The 12,916-nt window shown below is 53.2% G+C and overlaps 1 protein-coding gene across 3 annotated transcripts in view; it reads right to left on the reverse strand.

The window, feature by feature from the left end:
- Nucleotides 1-8,641: 8,641 nt before the first annotated feature.
- Pdlim7 (PDZ and LIM domain 7 (enigma)) overlaps nucleotides 8,642-12,916 on the reverse strand; it is a 15,256-nt gene continuing 10,981 nt past the window's right edge. For all 3 annotated transcript variants that reach the window (XM_005376444.1, XM_005376443.1, XM_013506529.1), the window contains 3 exons: nucleotides 9,336-9,456; nucleotides 9,129-9,244; nucleotides 8,642-8,990 (listed from right to left, as the gene is read on the reverse strand). In XM_005376444.1, the coding sequence (XP_005376501.1) occupies nucleotides 8,904-8,990; nucleotides 9,129-9,244; nucleotides 9,336-9,456 (324 nt within the window). In that variant the 3' untranslated portion in view covers nucleotides 8,642-8,903. The remainder of the gene's footprint in view (nucleotides 8,991-9,128; nucleotides 9,245-9,335; nucleotides 9,457-12,916) is intronic.

Raw genomic sequence — 12,916 nt, forward strand, 5'->3', positions numbered from 1 at the left:
TCCGCCCGGCTCGCTCCCTCCGCTCGCTTGGTCCTAGCGCCGCCCCAGCCCGGCCCAGGGGGAGGTCCTCTCCTCCCGACCAGTCCTCCCTCCCGGCCTGCCTCGGGGCGCCCATCGCCCCCCGCCCACACCGCGGGCGAGGGCGGCACCCGAAATCCACATTGCCCCTTTGCTCTGCGGACCGTCCAGCGCACGTCCCAAACGCTCACCTACCTCGTCCCCATCCCCAACCTAGGCATCTGCTCTGGTCCCCAGCCCCAACCTAGCCCGGTCCCCACCTCACCACGATTCCAAACCCTACCTAGCTCCAGCGACATCCTCACCCTGTGCCCCCTTCGCTCAGTCCCCAACCAGGCCAGCCCCACCCTGGCTTAATTTTTCTCCATCGCAGCCTCAGGCCACTCTCAGGCCGGTCCCAACGCATATTAAACCCATTTCTGTTCCAGCCCCTAGCCCCAACCCAGTTCGCGTACCAGCACTTGCCCGGCCTGCCTGCAGCCGTGTCCTTTCTGGAAGACCCCTCCCTATTCCGTCTCCATAGCTCTCTATGGCCATGTGCAGCTAAATCCCAAAACCAACCCAGTTCCTTTCGCCCTCAGCTCCAGCCTGGCCTCAGCCCTATGTTTAGCATAGCAAGCCTCTACCTCTTCTCTGCACCCACCTCCAGTTACACCCTCCTCAGTCCAGCCCAATTTAGTTCCATCCTAATCCCAGCTCCTACCCACACCCTTGCCACCCCTGCTCTGGGGCCATCCCAGCCCCAGCCCAGCTCTCCAGCTCTTCATTCCCAGTCTCTTTCCTCCTGCTCACCTGTGTCCTCCCAGATGAAGCCAGCCCAGGAAGTCCTGTGTCCTGTCTCCCAACCTCACAACTCCCCCAGGAATCCCAAGCATAGTCCTGGAAGCAGCATCTAACCCCAGACTGCCAGGGCAGAGCTCTTCCAAGGACCCTCCAGGGCCAGCCTCCCGGCACCTTTATATCGCAAAGCTCTGAGCACAGAAAAGGAAGTGGCCATCACCGCCAGGGACATCTCTATTCCTTCTGGGGCTGGAACCCTGAAGCCTCCCACTGTTCTCCATCACTGCAGTGCCTCCCAACCCACCTTCCATCTTTTTCTTTTTTTTTCTTTTTGTCTTTTTGAGACAGGGTTTTGCTATGCAGTTCAGGCTGCTCTTGAGCTCATTTTGTAGCCCAAGCTGGTCTCCAACTTGAAACAATCCTTTTGCCTCAGCCTCCTGAGTGCTGGGATTACAGATGTGTGCCACCATGCCCAGCTCCACCTTCCATCTTCCAGGGCGTGTCGACAGAACCTGAGCAAACCACCTGGCTCAGTGTAAGAGGTGGAGGTGTTGATTCCAGCTGGGCCCCTGAGTTCTGAGTTGGTAACTGAGTTAGGTAATCAGCTATGCCAACAGGAGAGCAGTGTGTGTCTTTATTTACTCCAGTGCTTGGAGTAGGGGGAGCACTCTTAAACTTAAAACATTTCACAGCACTGCCCCAGGGCCTCATGTCTATGAACCCCTAACCTTGGCAGTGTCTCCTGTCATTTAGAATGAGCTGCAGGCAGGGTCAGACCCAGTCGATAGGTGCTAGATGCAGTAGGCTAGTAGGTACAGGTGGACTGCAATGGAGATGCACAAGGGAATGGGTATCTGTGGGATGAGGAACCAAGGGGAGGATAGAGCTTCACCATGACGCATGAAGAATTGGAGACCCTGGGGACTGGGAATTTAGCTCAGCAGCACAGCACCTGCCTGGCAAGTGCAAGGTCATGAGTTCGATTCCTGGTACCAGAAAACAAAAACAAAAACAAAAACAACAAAAAAAGAAAAGTTGGAGACCCTGTAGCAAGGGTTGAGGTGTGCCTGGGAGGGGGAGCCACATGGCTAGGCTTCTGCATCTGGGCCTTGGCACTTTCCTGCTTCCTTTGACTTGTCCTAGCTCACAGCTCCTCCCACTCCCTCAACCCCCACGCCCTCCCCAACCTCCTGCTCACTCAATTTCACATCCAGAAAAGCAGAAGCCCTGCGTGTGCCACGTCATCAAAGCTCTCCCTTCCTCAAATTCCTGCTTCTCCCCCAGCCACCTACCAACTCTTCCCAGCCACACCCTCCTTCATCTCTTGTCATCTATATTTTTAAGCAAAATTTCTGTTTAAGAACAGTTTTAGAGCTGGGCCTATAATCCCAGCACTCTGGAGACTGAGGCAGGAGGATCATTGTGAGTTCAAGACCAGCCTGGACTACAAAGTGAGCTCAAGGTCAGCCTGAACTGCATAGCCAGACCCTGTTTCAAAAAGACAAAAACAAAACAAACAAAAAAAAAAAAACAAAGAACAATTTTAGGACTGGGGTGTAGTTCAGTGGTAGAGCTCTTGCCTAGCATGCCTCCAGGTTAGATTCCTAGCACTAGAGGGGGAAGTCGGGGGCAGTTTAGGATTTACAGAAAAATTGCCAAGACAGAGAGTTCCCATAAAACTCATACTCAGTTTTCGCTATTTTCAGAGAATTAAGGGGGATTCAGGGATTCCTACTTGCACGCCCTAGAGCGCACTCCTTACCCTTGGCCCTTCCACCTCATCCTTAGCCTACAGTTTGTAGAGGATTTATACAAACATCCTCATCTGTCATCTGCCTTCTTTCTTCCACCCCTCCCCCATGTTCTCTGGCACTGACAGCTCCAGCTAAGGTCATCAGAGACCCCTCAAAGATTAAATTCAGTGGACCCATCATAGTCCTCAGTTTCCAGGACCGGTGGGAGTAGATGGTCACTAGTCAGTCTGTCCTCTGAGACTCCACCTCTTTTCAGCCACCAGATGCCCCTGAAATCCACACACCCCAATCTTGGTGGGTGGCTGGCTGGTGGAAGTCCTCCTACTAGGCCTTCATATCTGCCACGTCCTCGGCATTGATCACCCTTCAAGTCACTGACACGTCGGTCTCTGCCACCCCCAGAGCTCCCCACACACACTGAGAGGCTGGTCCAATGGCTTTGGGGCACCTGGTGTGGAAAAGACAAGAACAAGGGAGGATCTGGATCCAGAAATGGGTTCCTTGCTGTGTGACTTGGGCTAAAACAACTCCCCTCTCTGAGTTTCCTTTCGAAGACCTGTTGTGAGAATAAATTGGACTGGATGGAGGCTTAGAAAATGGAAAACCTCCTCCCATTCTGCTGGCAGTCTTGCCCTCCACCCCCACCTTCAAGCTCTGCATTCCCCGATGCCTCTCAGAGAAGCTTTTGAGGCAAAGGGGAGGCACGTGGGCCGCAGGACTCTTGCAGCATCAGCTGCTGAAGCCTTCTCTAGCTCCATCCTGCCCCGTCTCTGCAAATCCTACCAAACACACCTTCAAAAGTGCCCCCTCATCATTCCAGAGTGCACAGCACTTCCCAGGCATCCGCCCTGGCGCTGGGCCCTTTCATTCACCACATTAGCTCTGCTCCTGACAAGCTTCATGCCCCACCCCCTCGCCCTGCTAATGCTGTGACCTCAGACTATATGAGGTGTTTTTTTTTGTTTTTTTTTTTTTCTGCAGTGCTGGGGATGGAAGCAAGGCAAATGCTGTACCACTGAGCTATAGCCCCCACCTAGCCAGAGGATTTTTTAAGTCTCTAGAAAAATGCTTAAAATGGTAACAGTACGTAGTAGGTGCTCTGGGATGTGTTAGCTGCTACTATTTTACAGCTGGGAAAATAGGTTCAGAAAAGGGTAGTGACTTGCCCAGAGGCACACAGCTGGGGAACAGCGAAGCCTGGATGGGAACACATGTCTGTCCAATGTCACTTCAGCACAATACCCATCTCCCCTGCTACTTCTAGCACCCTTATTTCCATACTCAGGGAAGGGCGATCTGGAGTTTGGTCAGAAGTAGTTCTGGAGGCTGCAAGTTCTGAGGATGGGGAAGGAATCAAGGGCTGGGGGTCCCAGACATGGAGGGGCAGGAGGGCAGTGGACATCTGTGGTTAGACCTGCTTAGCACCCTTGCCCCTATTTTCTGGATGAGTTTCCAGGCCTGGTGGGTCAGATTTAAAGATTATGTTAGGAATGAAACCATGACCCAAGTCCACCCAGAGGGTATCAGCCTTGGGACTTTTGCAGGAACCATTAAGAAAGGCTTTCTCTGAGTTGGGCCATGGTGGCACATGTCTGTAATTCTAGCACTCTGTGAGGCTGAGGCAGGATGATCACAAGTTTGAGCCCAGCCTGGGTAACCTAGGGACTTGGTGAGACTGTGTCTCAAAACAAAAACAAAAAAGTGCTAGGGTGAAGTTCAGTGCAAAGGTCCTGGGTTCAATCCCCAGTACTTGTGGTAGGGGAGAAAAGCCTCTCTCTGGCCACTGGGGCTGCTGAGCTGCTGGCAGGATGTGGGCCTGAAGTGCTGGGGACCTGTCTCTAGTGATGATGGGGGTGTGCTCCACTCCTGAGAATAGAGCTTCACTGAGGAAAGCAGAGCTGAGCCGAGGGATGGAGAGAGTATGAGAGAGACATCTGTGTGTACCTAGATCTGGCCTGATCCAGTCTCATCTGAAGCTGTTAACTATTTCAAGTAAATTATCCTTTTTTCTTAAACTAGTTTAAATTGCAGTGACAGTCCTTCCTAGTCTACCTGGTTCCAAGTACTGATCGTTTTCATCAGTGACAAGGGACGTGGGTAAAAGCTGAATGGACCTTCCAGTTCCCCAACTCCTTAGCAAGACGACACAGTGTAGTTCTGAGGTCCTCACAGACCCTTCTGAAGCGATGCTCCTTGCACAATATCCCAAGCATCTGGCCTCCTGAGTTCTCCCCATGCTCCCAGTTGGCAAGCTTGTTGTCTGACTATGATCCCCTAGAATCCAAAAGTCCTCCTTTCCTCCTCCCACTGAGGAGGCGATCAGAACTGACTTTGGGTTCAGGACACCTTGGCGCTTTAGCGCCTGGCCTCAGCTCCCTACCCAGAAGGCTGCTTGGAGAGCTGGGGATTGTGTGTGCCTTATGTGTGTACCAAGGCCATGTGGGGCCCAGCACTGAGGAGGCAGCGACAGCATCATCAGTTCTGGTGAAACAGTCCCTCACCCTCCACCGCCTCTCTCCCTGCTGACTCCAAATAAGCTCGAACCAGTGGGAGCTGGAAAAAGCCCCTCCCTTGCCTGCTGCCTCTCCAGTTGCCCACTCAGCTCCCTGCCACGGGCTCTGCCCCCTCTGTTGGGGGCACTGCACTCTCCAAGGGTGTTAATGGTCTCCCTGCCTGGCATAGGACATTCATTCCCCATTCCCTGTAACCTCCACCCGCACAGCCTTGTACCCCACTTTGGGAACACAGTGATCCTTGCAGCCCTGTGCTGACAGGGATGGGAAAGGACAGGAGAGGCTGGCTGATTCAGTGGGTAGTGTCTTGACCTTTGATCTTTGGAATTGCAGACCTGGTCATTCCAGGTGGGTAGCTCTGGACAGGTCATTTTTTCTCTCCAAGCCTCGGTTTCCCCATCTGAAACAGGACTTCAATAACATCCCTCTCACCAGGCACACCGGTAATCCCAGCAGTTGGGAGGCTGAGGCAGGTGGATTGCTGAGATTTCGAGGCCACCTGGAACTACATAGTGAGTTCAAGGATAGCCGCATGGGAGACTCTGTCTCAAAGGAACATACAAACAAACCAAACAAAACAACATCTCTCTTGCCAGGCATGATGGTATACACCTGTAATCCCTGCTACTTGGGAGTCTGAGGCAAGAGAATCACCAGTTCAAGGCCAGCCTGGCCAATTAATTTAACAAGACTCTGTCTCAGAATTTTAAAAAGGGGTGGGGATGTAGCTCAGTGATAGAGGGCCCCTGGGTTCAAGCCCCAGCACCACAGAAAGGCATCACTTTTAAAGAGAGGATGATTAAATGTTATGTGGCTGCTTTGTTTCTCAGCATACAGAATGCAGAGCGAGGTAGCCAGCCAGTCAGATTCCTTTTTGTTTGTTTGTTTGTTTATTTGTGGTACTGGGGAATAAACCTATGGCCTTTGCACTGAGCCACATCTCCAGCCCTTTCAAAATTCTGAGACAGGCTCTTGCTAAATTGGTAAAAATCCCAGGCTGGGCTTGAACTTGCTATCCTTCTGCCTCAGCCTCATGAGTGCTGAGATGGCAGGCCTGCACCACCACCACGCCCAGCTTTTTGTTCAAGACAGTCTTACTATTTAGCTCAGGTCGGGCTTGAATTTACACTCCTCCTGTTTCAGTCTCCTAAACGCTCGGATTACAGGCATGTGCCACCACACCTGGCTGTCTTCCCTGTCTCCTTATAGCCTCCTGCCACCAACTTCCCAGTCCTTTGGCAGCCACTTCCCACTTCCTTCCTGCATCCTTGTCCTGGCCTGCTCCATCGACAGTGACCTCTTCTTGGCCCACCACAGGCAAGCCTCTTAAAAGAGCTGTCTGCACTCTCTCCTTCCATCCCCCCCCCCCCCCCGCTTGTTCCTCTTTAACCCTGGCAGCCGCCCCAGCTCTCAGCTAAACTGATCTGGCAAATGTCACCTTGTTGCAAAATACCATGGGGACTCCTCAGCCTTATCTGCCTGGTTGACATTGTTGGCAATTTCTGGAAACACTCTTGCCCTGCCCGCTTCCCTGCCCTGGAGCTCCCTGGAGGATGTCATCCTCCCCTCTGGCCACGCCTTCTGCTTTTCCTGCCCAGTGCTTCAGTGTTGATGTTCCAGGCCTCTCAGTCCTCTGTGCCGAGGCCCTAGCTGTCCTCATACTGGATTTGGCCCATATTTATTATTTTTTAAATAGGATTTAAAAAAAGAAACCGTTGGCAATATTAAAAATTAAGTTCTCACATAAAAGCCTGAACCTCTGCATGCTGTGGATAAACTGGCAGATCTGGCTGCATGGCCTGGCATTCCCACGTGAGCCCTTGGTTCAGACCAAGGCCTGCGATTCCGACAGGTTCCCAGCAGCAGCTGCCACCGACCTCTGTGCTCCTGCTCACTTGTATCCATGGAAATCCAGGATGGACTGAGAGGGCTTCTTGAAGTGGAAAAGTACACTTCCTTGTGAAGTGAAAAATAGTGTTCAATATGCTCAGGATGTCTGGGTTGAAAGAAAGCCACATCCCACCTGCTTTACTCCTTGTCACCTGCTCCCCAGCTCTCCCCAGGAATCAATTACAAGCATTTATGTTGAGAACACTGAATTGAATCTGAGGTGAACCTAGACTTGACTTCTCAGCTGCTTCCTGAATTTGTCTCCTAAATGTCCCATTGGCACCTGATTCAGTCGTTAAACAAACATATTTTTAGGCATCCACTGTAAGCCAGGCACTGTTCTAAACTCTGGCAGGACATCATGGAAACAAAGCACAAATCACTGCACTCGTTTTTCAAGGATCCAAGACAGAATACAGCAAAGACCCTTAAGGATTTGTGTGTGTGTGTGTGTGTGTGTGTGTGTGTGTGTGTGTGTGTGTGTGTGTTGCTCTGAGGACTAAACCTGGGCCCTCCTGCTTGCTGGGAAAAGTTTCATCACTGACCACACCCCCAGCCCCAGTCCAGTGATCTGTTGAAAAGGCCAACAGATGTGCCTAAGGTCCTCATGCCAGGGGCCCTGAAAGAACAGGAAGCCAGGAATATAGCATTGTCCTTGCTTCCTAGTTTGGGAAGCCCTTTTCCTGCAGCCCTTTTCCAGACCAGGATTAGGAGAGGAGAGATGACAGTTCCTTTAGGATGGTGGAGGGCACAGTGGGAAGCCTCTGGGAATGATGGGGTCACTCCAAAGATTCCAGATCTCGAGGTACCAGACAGCAGGCATTCCCCAGAGGAACACTAGCTGGCAAATGGGACTCAATGGCAGCCAGTCTCAGGACAGAACCCTCAACTTCAGGCCTGGTTTCTAGTTTGGCTTATGGCTCAGAGGCTGTGGGACTACTGGCAGGTTTCTCAGCCTTTCTGAGCTGCACCTAGAAAATGACTAACTGCAGATACTTCGTAGGGTTGCTATAATCACAAGACCAGGTAAGCAATGTCCTGTATATACTAGATGCCTAGCCTGAAGCTGTCCTTCTCCCCATCTCTTGTCCCCTGGGCCCTCACTCTGAGCTCCTGGGACCCGTCACTGGGTCCCATCTCTGCTACTACCTTTCCCTGGCCCCTGCTACTGGGGCCCTGTCCCAACCCCTCCCTCCAACCTCCTTCTCATGCACTTTGTTCACTGCCCTCAGCCTCTTTCTATAGCACTACTCCAAAACCTGCCCCACTCTGCGGAGCAGTCTCAGGCCAGCGCCTGGGTTCCGAGCCTGGGACCACCTCTCCAGCCCCAGCTTCTTCCATCCCATTCTCAGGCATGCAGAGGACGGACTGCAGATGGGCCTCACACTGGCGTGTCTTCTTCGCCCATCTCTCCGGATCCACTCCCAGCTCTTCTGCTCCAACCTCCCAGGCCAGGCCAGGCCAGGCCAGGCCAGGCCAGGCCAGGCCAGCGCCCACTGGCTCTCCTCACATCTGGCACTAGATCTACCACAGGAGGCCCTTCCTGTGCTCCCTTCTCGTGACCGTGCACCTTCCATGTCCTCATAAGGAGGACCATGAAGAATGGCCAGCTTCAAAAAAACCACTTTAACTCCCACCCTGTCAGACGCCCCAGAGCCCATTTCTGACGCATGACGGGAGGCACAGTCCACAGCTGGATACAGGTTTATTGTGGCACTGGAGGTGAACAGGGGCCAGTGTGGCCAGCACCAGAGTGAGAGAGTGGGGGTAAGGTGAGGAGACGAGGGAGGGAGTGAAGAGGTGGGACAGTGTCCAGGGAACCCCAGGCTTCAGCCAGGAGTTGGGGTTGGGACAACCACTGCTAGCCCCAGCAGAAATGTTGGGGGTGACTCTGCACCCTTCATCCTCTGGGCTGGGCGGGGCCGGGGTAACAGTGGGCAGGAGGGGCTCACACGTGGGAGAAGGCATGGCTCTTGCAAAGGGGCTTGTCCTTCTTGGAATAGAAGGTCTTTCCTTCCAGATTGATCTGACATATCTGGGGACAGGAAAGGTCCAGTCACATGGGGTTGAGGACAGCAGGAGAGATCCCTCCCCAAACTCTTATGCATCCCACAGGCAGGAGTGGAGAGAAGGCCGTGGGCCAGTGCTCAAGCCGGAGGGGTGGGGCTCTCACCGCGCAAACGAAGCACGTGTCATGCCAGCTGAAGCCCAGTGCTTCCAGGAAGCGGTCCCCGGCATCGATCTTGAAGTCACAACCGCGGCATTTCGTGCCAAACATCTTCTCATAGTCTGGGGGCACAGGAAGAGAAGGGAGCCTGGATTCACGCCTGCCTCTCGCCTTGCCCCTTCTTGCTCTCCCTGGGCCGCCCCAGGCCTGTACCTCGCTCGCAGTAGGGCACCCCTTCCTCCATGTAGAAGGCCCTGTTGCGGATGGGCGTCTTGCAGGCTGTGCAGGTGAAGCAGTGCACGTGCCAGGTCATCTTCAGGGCGTGCATGATCTCCTGAGGGGAGGGAGCAGTCACTCTGTCAGGCTCAGCCCCCTCCCCCAGGACACAGGAAGCTGGCCTTGGGTCTTCCTCCTGGTAAATACTATGTGTGCACACCCACGACTCTGTGGCCAACTCGGGTCTCCATGTGGATGTCGGCCTCTCGGACTTGCCATGCCCCACACTCGGCTCCCAATCTCCACATTGCAGACTTGCTCCTCCAGTGGATGGCGGCTCCATCCTTCCACCCGCTCAGGCCCAATTCCCCTCTTTCTCTTACAACCCACATCAAGTCTACTACTAAATCCTCTAGGATCCACCTTCTAGAGACATCCCTCTCCCATCAGTGTCTCTGGCCTGAGTGACTGCACAAAACTGGCGTCTGTGCCCCTAACTCTGTCCCTACCGACAGCCCTCATCCTGGCACCAGTGACTCTCCAGCCCCCACCAGTCCGTAGCGCTTGCTCAGGACCCTGCAGGTCTGGCCTGTCCTTCACCCCACCGGCTACTCTCCCTACACGTTCTTATGTTGAGCCTGCCGCACTGGCCTCTAACCTGTCTCTGCAAGTGCCAGGCACACAGCCCTGGTGCATTACACTGGCTGCCCTCTCTGTCTGATCACTCTTGCCACAAATCTCAAGGCTCTCCTGGTCCCTTACCTCCTGTAGGTTTCCGCTGCACAAACATCACTGTTCCATACGGGCCACTGACACACAGTAAATTCTCCAGCCTGCCATCCCTTGCTGTGCTCCTGGCACCTTTCACTCTGCTCCTACTAACATCTTGCTAACATACTACCAGGTAACTAACTTCATTGTGTCCCCTGCTCACTGTCTGTCCCTCCTCCATTCTTCGGGCTATAGATTGGGCCAGGAGGGCATGAAGCAGCACCCACTCTATTAAGGAGTCTGCCCCAACCGTGGCTGGCCCATACTGACTCCTCATCCATCACTGGGAGTTGACTTAACCTAGCTCTACCAGAGGTGGGAGGAAGCAGAGGTTTATGGGATGGGCTCTTACTAGGGCTGGGATCCTCAAGCCAACCAGGGCAGCAGCATTCACATCCAGAGTGGGCAGAGGACAGCACGGGATAACTTGGCTGATAGTTTCACATTGTCTGGAGACATGGCTGTTTCCCTGTGAACTTGCCCGTGCAGGGGTACTTAAGAATGGCCTCCTATTTGAGGGCAGGTATCTCAACAGTCAGTCCATACGAGGGCCAGACTGTCACGGAGGAACCCTTCTGTTTTGTTTCTATGGGAAGTGTTCGCCATTGTTCAGGGATGCCTAGGTGGCTCAGGTTGAAACCTAGGTGTTAAAGTGGAATCTTTGCTTTCTATTATTTTTCCCTTTTCTTTTCTTCTTTTTTTGTCTTTATGAGACAGGGTCTCGCTATGCAATTCAGGCCAGCTTTGAGCTCACTTTGTAGCTTAGGCTGGCTTCAAACTTGTAGCAATCCTCCTGCCTCAGCCTCCCGAGGGCTGGGATTACAGGTGTGCACCACCATGCCCAGCTTCTTTTTCTTTTTGCAGTGCTAGGGATCAAACCTAGTACCTCAAAAATGCTAGACAAGTGCTTTATCATTGAGCTACATTCCTAGCTCTGTTTTTTTTCAAATGATGTCCATTGATTTAGAAATGCAATTGTGGCCAAGCAAGACACAAATGTAGGGGAAGGCCGGGGAGATAGCTCAGTGGCACAGTGCCCGCCTGGCAAGCACAGGGTCTTGAGTTCAATTCCCAGTACCAAAAAAAAAAAAAAAAACAAAACCCAAATGTGGGTGACACCACATGGCTTGTTTGTGCCCTCTACATCTATCTCACGTCTTGTGTGTATTTCAAAATCATGCTGGCCAGGGGCTACTGAGGCCCAGAGAAAGCGACGTGCCCCAGTCCACACAGCCAACAGAAGCTGGAAACGGGTTTTGTACCCACACCTGGCTAGCTCCAGAGCCGGCTCTTTCCACTACCCGGTGTTGCCTGTTTTAAGGACAAAGGTCAAGGCGAAGGGCTTGGGCTTCTGTCTGGTGGGAGAAGGAGCTTCTGCAGGGGTGGGGTGCCCAGGGCTGGAGCCCAGAACTGGGAGCAGCTTTCTGCCAGTATTTAATAGAGCCCACGGGCCAGTTATCAGTTTGTTTCTCCCTGCCTGCGTGTACTAAATCCGTCTGCTGCTGGCACCCCTAGTGCCCTGGCGCGGGCCCCAGCAGCCTCGAATTCCCTGGCTCTAGCTCTACCTTCCACCCTGCCCCCAAGGAAGCTTTCTGAGGTGTACCTGACTACCTCAGTCACTCAGCTCCAAATCTGAACTGGGCCTCTGCCTGCTTCTTCTAACGCTTTCTGCAACACAAGCTACTCCCTCTGCTTGCGTCTTCTCTGAGCAAATTCCTACTCATGTTCAAGTTCCACTTGGAGGCCACTTCCATCCACTTGAACAAGTGTTTACTGACCAGTTCTTATGTGGGGCACAGTGCTTGATGCAAACAGCCCTGTTCTTAGCCCATGAGTTCACACCTGGGGAGGAAGATGACCAAAGGACTTAGGTGCAGTGAGACAACTGGAGGCGGGGGGCTGGTCTGGTGGGGACAGTGGGTGTCAGAGAAGGTGTTCCTGAAGAAGTGATAGTTCAGTCTCAGGTGAAGAGGAGTAAGGTAAAAAGGGTGCTAAGAGTGTGCAAAGGCCCTGTGGTAGAGGGAAAAAGAACTCATTGTTAAGAGGCCTACATGGCTAGAGTATGAATGAGAAGGGCTGGTGTGACTATACTTAAGAGTACAGGGGTCCTGAGATGACACACCAAGATTGGGCCGGGCCTCTGCTACTTCTTCCCCCTCCTCCCTAGAGCTTCCTGCCAAGTCCGCTGAAACCACCTGACTCCCCCATTCTCAACCTGTGAGACCCAAGGGTATACATGCTCCTCAGTGTAGGCACAGGTAGGGCACAAGGCCAGCAACAGGGAGTATTTCCAAGGCACTACCGGATAGTGAGAGCCCCTAAGGGAACACCTATCAGATTGGTGAGGCCAGACTCCTGCCCCCCAAAAGGGTGAAATGGGGGCTCCTGAGGGTCTGTCCAGAGCTGGGCCTCCTGGGAAGCATCGGCCTGACCTGAGGCAGAAGTAGTTTGCTACCCTCATTGTACTCCAGGACCTGGGAGCTGGCAGGGCCTTCTGAGCATCCTCTCTACGGTGTGGGGTGCAAACCTTGCCCTGTTCAGAAGATTCACCCTCACTGATAATAGCACTGTAACATGCCTGGTGTGGTGGCACATGCCTGTAATCCCGGCAGTCAGAAGGCTGAGGCTGGAGGATCACCCTGAGTTTGAGGCGAGGCTTGGCTACACAGCAAGTTGCAGGCCATGCTGAACTACATAGTGATACCCTGTCTCAAAAAATCCAAAAAATCATAGGTCAGGCATGGTGGTGCACGCCTGTAACCCCAGCACTTGGGAGACTGAGGCAGGAGGATCATTGTGAGTTCGAG

This window comes from Chinchilla lanigera, unplaced genomic scaffold (genome assembly GCF_000276665.1).
Source record: "Chinchilla lanigera isolate Chin_1 unplaced genomic scaffold, ChiLan1.0 scaffold00007, whole genome shotgun sequence".
In the NCBI taxonomy this organism is placed as follows: domain Eukaryota; kingdom Metazoa; phylum Chordata; class Mammalia; order Rodentia; family Chinchillidae; genus Chinchilla; species Chinchilla lanigera.